Consider the following 9,946-nt stretch of genomic DNA (forward strand, 5'->3'; position numbering starts at 1 on the left):
CCCGGCGGTCTGACGTTTGATATGTTGTGAACCCTGAATGAGACGACGCTGCCGAAATCTCGCTGATATAATGAATGCCGTTGGGTGACCCCCCCCCCCCCCCCCCTTTTTTTTGATTTATCTCACAGAGAGCAGCTTTTCAGGAGCCCAAACTTCATGATCTCACCGCTCAGGCCCTGCGCGCTCGCCGCTGAGGCTTGGCGGGCCGCGTGCTGCATGGTGATTAGAAATAAATTGTTATAAACCATCTTCCCCGGGGCGAGAAGCAAACCGTCCCCGGCTGCGTGTAGGTCCCGTGAAGGAAGCGCATGAAGCGTCAGTAACCAGCAGCCATCAGCAGGCCCCCCCCCAATGCCCCCACCGCTGAATCATGCTCCATGGCGAGCGAGCCGCTGTTGTTGGGCCGCTCCCATGCAGCAGTCTGGGTAAATGCATTAACACTAGTTGCCCCCATCTGTAGGGATATTTGGTTCCGCTCAAAGCCGGTGCTCGCGTCTCTCGGGGGGGTTCATGCGGCTCGAACGCGGCGTAGTTAAAGTCTGAGCCACCCGTCACCTCCGTAATGGCGTTTTCCGCGGAGCCGGGGCCCCCGTCGATTGCACTTGTTTTCTTTGGTCAAATTCACGGAAAGTATACGAAGCATTCCCAACGCAATGTGGCTTCTCACTTCGTTAAAACCTTTGGCAGCGTTTCATGCGACTCTTTAAAGCTCAGGTGGAGCGTTGCTTACAAATAAAAATCGGGTCATGTTTGTGTTTATGGGCTGCGATTTATCTGCGCGTTACTACCAGAAACCAGGGTCCATCATTGCCATTTATTTATCTAACGCGGTGCTATTTAATTAGTTTTAAGGAGAATTTGACCAACGTTATCGAAACGGTCCGACCCTTTAACCTCTCATCCTGTCCGGTAGCCGCAGTAGACTTCACTTTAAAATGAAAGCGACACACGTCGTCTGTAATCAGAGCCGATATTGTTTCCGTTTTTTTTGTGCGGCGCTCTCGTATTCATCGCTCCCCCTCCTCCTGGCTACTAACGCGTCCACGGAAAGTTTGAATGGTGCCGTCTGGCTTCATGCCGGAGGCCTCCAGGCCGCAGGGTGCGCGGTCCGCCGCCGCCGCCGCCGAGGGAGATGGAGGCCGGCCATGCTGCCATGAAGCGTGCTGACTGCAGAGGCTCACATGCTTCCCTTTGGCTCGCAGGCCGGTCTGGGAGACGTGTCCAAGGCCCTTCGCTCTGCTGCGCGGTGGCGTGCAGCTGACTCCTTGTCAGCAGTGAGGCAACACAGGAGGGACGTGTGCATTTTCAGCCCAGACTTGAGCCAAACAGCATTACGGAAAAGCTTTTTTCATGCCGTGCTGTGGCCTTGTTAGATGTTAGAATTGTAGAGGTTAGAACGGTACAATTGTTGAGCGGACTGTGGGGGGATCATAGGAAAAGTATTTGGGAGAATACAGTAAAACTCCCTTGGTTCCTTAAATCATTTGCCGCCGCAAGTGGCAAAAAGAAGCTTTAGTCAGCAGTAGTTTGTCTGATTTACAAGCTTCATCATTCCAACAGTTTGGTTTATTTATCAGCCTTTCCTTATGTAGAGCACACGACACACTACCTTTCTCAGCAGGAGGTCTTAAAGAGACAGTGTTTTATTTTGTGATATGTTTGAATTGTAAGTAACAGAAAGTTGTTTGCTATATTTTGTCCACGTAGTTTTCACATCGGGAGGGAAATACATATTAGAATCATTCTGCAGAGTATCACAAACCACAGAAACCCTCATCAATGAGCTGAATTTTAAATCTTTGTCTCACAGTGACAACACAGATAAACACAACGCAAAATATGCACTGTACACGAATGTGGCTCCTAGCTGGAGCTAATTTGCTCTAGCTGTTGAGTTGAAGTCATTTTTCTACGCAGTCTGCTCCCTTTCTATTACTCCATTACATTACTTTCTATTACTACATTACATTACTTTCTATTACTACATTACATTACTTTCTATTACTCCATTACATTACTTTCTATTACTCCATTACATTACTTTCTATTACTACATTACATTACTTTCTATTACTCCATTACATTACTTTCTATTACTACATTACATTACTTTCTATTACTCCATTACATTACTTTCTATTACTCCATTACATTACTTTCTATTACTACATTACATTACTTTCTATTACTACATTACATTACATTACTTCCTATTACTACATTACATTACTTTCTATTACTACATTACATTACATTACTTCCTATTACTACATTACATTACTTTCTATTACTACATTACATTACATTACTTCCTATTACTACATTACATTACTTTATATTACTACATTACATTACATTACTTTATATTACTACATTACATTACATTACTTTCTATTACTACATTACATTACATTACTTTCTATTACTACATTACATTACATTACTTTCTATTACTACATTACATTACATTACTTTCTATTACTCCATTACATTACTTTACTTTCTATTACTCCATTAGCTTAAAGCCTGTAGAGTTGACAAAGAGCTGTTGTCTGCAGACATTTTCTTTTTTTTGTAGTAATACCTGGGTTCAAAAACAAACAAAAAAAACTGTCTGGCACTGCGGTGCGCCGTGGTGAACTTCAAGACCGCTCTGTGGGACTGACTTTCAGTAACCCAGTAGGAGCCTCGTCATGTGGGCCAAGAACATCTCGTGGCTTGTGGCCTGGACTTGACGTGGCAGTAAAGAGGGGGGGGGGGGGGGGACTATTATTCTCTCATTGTCTCAGCTCGGCTGCTTTATTCACAGAGTGATTCTGCCGGACCCGGTTGCTCCTGCAGTATTGTGTTGTTAGTGTCGGCTGACGCGCTCCAGCCCTTAATGAGGCAAACCAATTGTTTGGGAGTTCCTCGTTTTTTCGGAGGCTCTCCTGGTTAAAGGAGCCGGGCTGCATCGGCCGGGTCCAGCTGTTGTCCACGGGACAGGAAACCATTTCCTGGATTACGTCACATCGAACCACGACCATCGGGACAAATCGTGCGCTGATTTACGAGCAGTCGGATTATCAAAGAACTCATCGCACAACTGATTAAAGTAGAAAGAGTTTTATAAAACCGAAGTAATGCAATGACAGTCTTTTGATTATTCATAGTTTTACTACTTTATAGCAAGTATTCCAGAGCTTTCAGTCATGTGACATGATCTTCGTCGTTGAAGAAAATGTGAAAGTTGTCCGCATGTGACATGACGGCGACCTCGTGAAAGGTTGTTGAAAGGACATTAAAGTGAGATGGATTCATTCCTACCATCTTCTTCCTTTGAATCCTATTCTGTAAAACAATATAAACCAGGGCTTACTCTGTTTGAAGCGTTTCTGTCGCTCGACTGCCTCTCGAGCAGAGAACACATGACACAGATGTCACTCTGGTGCAGCGCCTATTTTTAGCACTCTAACACACTTAGAGATCAATACATTGCCTTTTTTTCCAATTAGATCCCACACGTCAAATGTGCCGGCACAATGAAAAGTGGGCCATGGTAACGGACGCGTAAACAGCTGATGGGGGAGTGTTTTCTCCCCTGGTCGTCCTTTGTTTTACACCACAATAAACTACTGAATTCTGTCTTTTTTTTACCTTTTCCATTGTCATGTGAAAGCCGGCGCACCACACGCGGCGTGACAGTAACCCGAGAGCGCCGACGGCAACATGACGTGACGACGGGCCTGAATTTACAGCCGGGCTCGACGCCATTTTGTAATAACGTCCCCCTGAGGGTTCTTGAACTCAACGATCGTGTCCTTCCACCTCCAGATGCGCAGGAGGTCAAAGCCAGATCAAATAGAGGAGAGGAGGTCAGTCAGTTCAGTCTGGGCCGGGAACGGCGCGCGTGGCAGCGGAGCGGCGCGCTGTAGGAGGGTGGAGATGAGGTCAGAGTGTTTATTTCTTCTGGTTCACGTGTATCTTTTTGGTGATGTAACGGCAGCACGCTGTCCTGATCATGAGCCGTGTTAGAAAAGCGTCCCGCGTCGCAATGCACTCCATTGTGATCCGGCCCTCACCGTCACCCAGTTGCTGCTGATCCCCCCCGAGGGAGCTGCAGAGTTTAGGCTCAATTCCGTGTTGTTTATTCATTCATGCTTAATGTTCAGCACCAATGGCTCTGCATACTTTGATAGTTTAATGCATATGAACACAAATGCAAATATGTTGATTTTGATATTCGGTCAAACAAAAATGAATGTTTTATACAATTTTATTTTATTGTTTTAATAAAAGTTTTTGACTGTTTCAATAGTGTGACTGCACAAAAGAACTCCATAAAGTTCAGCGAATCCCAAGAGAGCGATTCAACCCAAAAAATGGCCTAAATAACGGCAGAAGATGCTGAAATATTTAGAATTTTAGTCCCCTGGTTCCTCATTTCTCACGATACTTTCCGATAAACGGCGCAAAGCCGGACGTCATTAATGTTATTTGCTCTAAAACCTTCTTTCCACAACCACAGATTTCATTAAACAACTTGAGTTCCCCTTTAAAAACACACTTTTGAACATGAATGATGAGTTTGATTTTGATTTTTTTCCCCCTCTGCTAAATCTAGCAAAGTGAATTAGAGCACCTACATAAAATGCCTCTCCACCAAAACACGCTGCTGTGAATCTCACCCGCTTTTCGTAGCCTCATAATAGGTTCAATGATTCTGTGACACGCCCGTGTGAGATCGCCGCCGCGCTGCACTCATCGGACCCCTCGAGGGGTCCGCTGCTGTGTTCATAGCAGGCGATCGCCAGCGCCCAACACAAGGCCTTGGTGTCTAGACGAGTGCCACACTAAGGTGCTACGTGGTTTTGCGCCCACACTTATTTCATTTTTTCCCCCCCGAGCCGCCTCCTCCTCCGTTTCTTGTGAGGGGCGTACATCAGTGTGTTGTGGCGATAGGAGGCGAGCGCGTTTCTGGGAGGAAGTGGTCGTTGTGCGAGAGGAACCTCAGGTTTCCATGCAGGGAATTCCTCCCCCGACCCCGCTGGCTCGGCTTCCCCCGAGGCCTCATTCAGGCCTCATTCAGCCTGGGCTCTTCCTGACACGCCGCTCGCTCGCCTTTCTTACCCGTGTGAGATCTGAGGGAAGGACGACTCATCCTGATTAGAAAAGTGAGGAACTGATTAGAGATTGAGGATCTGTGGAGATAAATGAGGTCACAGATTCTGCTTCAGCATCTTCGCTGCTTTAGCTGATCGTTTGCTCTTGGCGCCCACCGCCCCCCCCCGGCTCCCCCCGCCTCCACCCGCCTCTCTCCCCCTTCAGCCAAAGAACACCGCTGATAAGAAGAGATAAGTGCACCTGGATCCTTTAGAGACAGCAGGAGGTTGCATCATCTCTTTAAATAAAAGCTCTGGGGATCTCAGATATAAAGTGATTCTATTAAGACGGCTCGGAGGAAAAACCTCTATAAAAAGAATATATATATATATATATATATATATATATATATATATAGCTTCCATGTTTTTGTCACCGCTCTCATCCGTGTCTTTTATTTGTAGCACACAGCTGTTTTCAGCAGCTTACCTGCTCAGCAACAGAGTCACCAACCAGCCGGATATCAGGGTGGAACATTCAGTAACTATCTCAGTCAAAATGTTGAACTAAAAGGTGAATATTCAGTGCTAATGTTGCTAACTGCTCTGACGAATGTCTAAACTAGCAACTTTTAGCTGATGTTTTAGCCAAATCCACTGTATGGGGTTCTTTTTGAAAGCCCCTGCAAATAATAGATGCCATCACAAGTAGCAAGCGGCTAGTTTAGAAAGTATGCTTTTAAAAAGCTTTAAAGATATTTCATGCAACGTTATACTGTACATGTACACACTCGGCACGACGACTTCTGATTGTCTTTTTCTCTCTCTCTCTCCCTTTGCAGTCAATGAAATCATCCGGAACGACCTGTCGAGCATCTCCGTCCACAGCCACGCGTAGTTTCCCATCCGTGACAAAACTGAAACGGGAAACTCCCGAACAAAAAAAGGAAACACCAAACGAAAGATTTGACGTCGTGCTTGTCATGCTCGGACTACAGCAGGAAGCAGCGAAAAAGGAAATGCAAAGGGAGCAAATGTAAATGTGTTGTCCACATGACACGGGTCCAACGCGTGCCTTGTTCTTACATAAATAATGCCTTTATGAAAAAATGATCCAAAGAATGAATCACATGACTGACTTACCTGCCGCCCCCAGCCTCAAAGTCTGCTTGTCTTTGTCTTGTTTTGACCAAAACGTGTTTCTATATTTCTTCTTTTGGTGCAGTTTGTAAATGATTCAGTGCCTTTGAGTTATGTAATTTGTATATACAGCATCTGTTGTGCTTTATTTTCCATATCTGGCTTTACAAAGAAAAAAAAAGTGCCTTTTTGACTGGAAACGGAAGAAAGATTTCATCACAATTGGAAATTTGTAATTAACTCCAAAATGCTTTTGAGAGTGAGGCTGTAGCAACGAAACCCTGAGACCCAAGTGATCAAAAGGGTTTCATTCCTCATGAGTTCAACCTTTCCTTTTGTAAACGGACGTTGTTATTTTTTCAGAGGCCGTTGTTAATATTAGAATTTAATATCTTTGGTATTTGCAACCAATAATAAGCACTTAATCAGTAAACTTGTGGTATCTAGTAGTTTATTCCATATAGAGTTGCAAATGAGATAATGCTTTTTCTGTTGTAATACTCATCTCAGCCTCGGGGGGTCGTGGATAAAATAGGACTAAAGGTACAAATGCAAAGTGTGTTGCACAAACACACTTTGCATTTGTACCTCGTGTTTAGTCCTATTTAAAGGACGTGTTAAACCAACCGTTGTGTGCAATTACACAATGTATGTAAATTAAAACTCCTGTGGAGGAAAAGAGGAAGTTTCAGGCGATTTAGATCACAGGGCAGTGGTGCTATTTGGCCTCGTGTCTTATTTGGGTATTTCTAAAACAGGAGCCGGACGTCAGGACGATGATCCCGCGGAAGAAGAAAATAACCCCGACAGCAAAAATGACCTCAGCAAATTTCTTTTTTACGGATGAATAAATAAAGATGCAGAATTACAGGAGAGGAAAGTTGAGAACCAACTTTAAATATAAATCCCCTGCATTTCATTTTCTTTTTTGCCGCTTATGGCTTCAGTTTAAAAAAAACCAAGTGTGTAGTGACAGAAGTCTGAGTCATTTAGTCATTTATGCATACTGACTGTAAAATAACAGTACAATGCAGTAAACTTTTTGCTACAGTGATATTGGTTTGACTTTTATTGAAGAAGGAATCCGACCTGGAAGCTGTGCAACATGCCGGGAGGCTGTCGAGGACGAGACCCGAGGCCTCTAACCCAAACAGCAATACAAATATATATAAATTCTTTAATGTGTGTTTTTTGTATTTTCATATTTATTCTCTTAGCATGTGCTCTGTTTATCCACGTTCATCATACAGCCTCTTTTACATGGTTCCTTACGTACTGTGGTGTATCTACTCGTTTGCTCTCTTGTAAGTAAACCTAAATGGGGCTTACCGACGTTCGCTCCCAGGATTTATACGTATTTATGAGTCTTAATCCTTGTAACTGAAGCCATACTGGAATGTTTACCGCGGAGGTTGTTTTTGTTGTGGAACAACTCATAATTCTGCATAATTCTATTTTTGTGTAATTGTCAATAAATAAGTCTTCATCTCGTTCCTGTGAGTGATCTGTTTACCTGCCGTCGGATTAATAAATATACTGTGTGTGTGTGTGTGTGTGTGTGTGTGTGTGTGTGTGTGTGTGTGTGTGTGAGATCATGGCTTTAGGTCAGATGTGTATGCGTCCTCACGTGTAGTTTCAGCTGCGCTGGGCGGGATTTTAGGTTCCAGGGCCTCACCGATGGTTTTGAATGCCACGAATCACATTCAAAGCGAGTTTCACTACTGCGCATAAGGATTTTAAGCAAATCTGTGTGTGTGTACAGCGCAACGCGTTTTGCTCCTTTAAATTGACAGCACTTTTGAACTCAGAATTCAAAGCTGCTGTTGAACAGTTTGTGAAACAATGGACACGAGACAAAGACGGCTGCAGGCCTTGAAAAAGATAAGAATTGCTTTAAGATAAATACTTAAAAATGCATAAAACTAAAGAACTTTCACACAAAAATAATGTACTTTCTGCATGAAAGTCAGAGCTTCTATTACAGCTTAGAAGGTGCACAATTCCTAATTCCGAGCAAAGCTTCAAACAACTATCGTCTATGACACAGTGGAGTAACGTCTGCCTGATGTGCGCGTTCAAGGGTTAATCCTGTGATATTAGCGCGTCTGCAGTGTGTGTCTGTTAGGGGCCACACTGACCCCGTGTGGTCTGCAGGCTCTGCAACGCGTGGAACGAACCCTCGCTGCCGACCAACACTTCATTTATCATTGCCGTGTGTTTGTTTTGTTTTGCTCACCTCACAGCCGAACCCAACCACACCGTAACGCTTATGGAAATCAGGGCGTGACTTTTGTTGGCTTTGTTTGGCTGCCTCGCACCTGCCCACATCTATTAGGAAAATCAGGCCCTTATATTTTCTTAAACAGTCAATTGAGCCGCTAGTCACCGTCGGGTCCGATCCCGACAGAACGCACTCGGTAAGCTCCGACTCTGCAGGTATAGAATAATAAATGATGTGCAACTGGATGATAGTTGGTGTAATGGACAGTTCAAATGCTTACATGCTGTTGGTGGATGTTTGTCCGTGTTACAGCATAGTATTTATCTTTGCTTTCATATTCAGATGTAACACTGTTCGATGCCCATCAGTCTCTCTGACGCCTTGTTTCTTTCTGCACTGAACAGAAATCTGTTGCGATGTTGAACTTTTCCGGCAATCACTCCGTGGAAGAAGCGGAATGTACGCAGGTTGTGTTTTTCTCCCTGATCGACATCCTCAGCCTCCTCATTGGACATCCAGTGAACGCCAAACTGCTGTGGATCAGCGTCACATCCAAGAAGACCCTGGATATCCTAAATTTCAATTTAGCACTCTTCAACGACTCGCAGTACTTCATCACTTTGCTGCATCTCATCTACCTGTTATCGGCGGCGCAAAACCACCAACAAATCGCCAACTTTCTCTTGGTGTACGTGCAAATCGGGGGGCCAATGAGTCTGTCTTTTATCTGCATGGAGAGATACGTCGCGGTGATCCACCCCACATCTTACCCCCTGCTGAAGAAGTACAGAATCCGGGAGCTCTGTGCTCTGACGGTGTGGCTCTTTGCGATGCCTTCTGCTCTGCTCGTTGTCTTTGCTCGGGACGTTTTCTCCCAGGCCCACTTGAGTGGGGCGCTTGCAATTCTGCCCGCATCTCTGATGTTGGTCATGGGAGCAGTGATGGCGGCGTGCAGCTCCAGGATCGCGATGGCGCTGAAGACGTCCAGCCCGGGGAGAGACAAGCTGCACCCTGTCAAGAGGAGAGCCTTCAGGGTCGTCTGTGCCACCTCAGCGGTCGCCATATCCTGCTACCTTCCGGTTAATGCGCTGCAAGGCTTGAGGGTTTGGGTTCCTGGCACATTAGAATGTGCGATCACCGCGGCGTGTTTGCTCTTGCTGTGTATTGCCAGTTTTGTGCATTCTGTGCTTTACCTCTCCACCCATTTGAAGCTGTTGATCTACTTGAAGTCTCTATGCAATGTGAAGCGTTCTTAGATTAGCAAAGCAAAAGATCATTTAATTCAATGAGAAAGTGTGTCCAGACCTTTGACTTGTGCTGTAGTTCCTATGTGAGTATGTAATGAACAATTATCAATATAGATAAATCATTATAATTATATGACAGTACTAAAGCTAATGACCGTGACAGCAACAACATGAACGATTAGAATAATAATTAGTACAAGTAACAATAGTATAATAATCATATAATAATGCTAATAATAATGACAACAATAACTATA

General features: G+C 44.4%; 1 protein-coding gene across 2 annotated transcripts in view; it reads left to right on the forward strand.

The window, feature by feature from the left end:
* The window catches only part of nfatc1 (nuclear factor of activated T cells 1), a 30,231-nt gene extending 22,519 nt beyond the window's left edge, over positions 1-7,712 (forward strand). Inside the window, exons 10-11 of one of the 2 annotated variants that reach the window (XM_040189379.2) lie at positions 3,814-3,929; positions 5,924-6,494. In XM_040189379.2, coding sequence (XP_040045313.2) covers positions 3,814-3,914 — 101 coding nt within the window. In that variant the 3' untranslated portion in view covers positions 3,915-3,929; positions 5,924-6,494. Of the gene's footprint in view, positions 1-3,813; positions 3,930-5,923 lie in introns of both variants that reach the window. The other variant, XM_040189381.2, reaches the window with a different exon arrangement.
* Positions 7,713-9,946: the final 2,234 nt, after the last annotated feature.

Source organism: Gasterosteus aculeatus, chromosome 10, assembly GCF_964276395.1.
Source record: "Gasterosteus aculeatus chromosome 10, fGasAcu3.hap1.1, whole genome shotgun sequence".
In the NCBI taxonomy this organism is placed as follows: Eukaryota; Metazoa; Chordata; class Actinopteri; order Perciformes; family Gasterosteidae; genus Gasterosteus; species Gasterosteus aculeatus.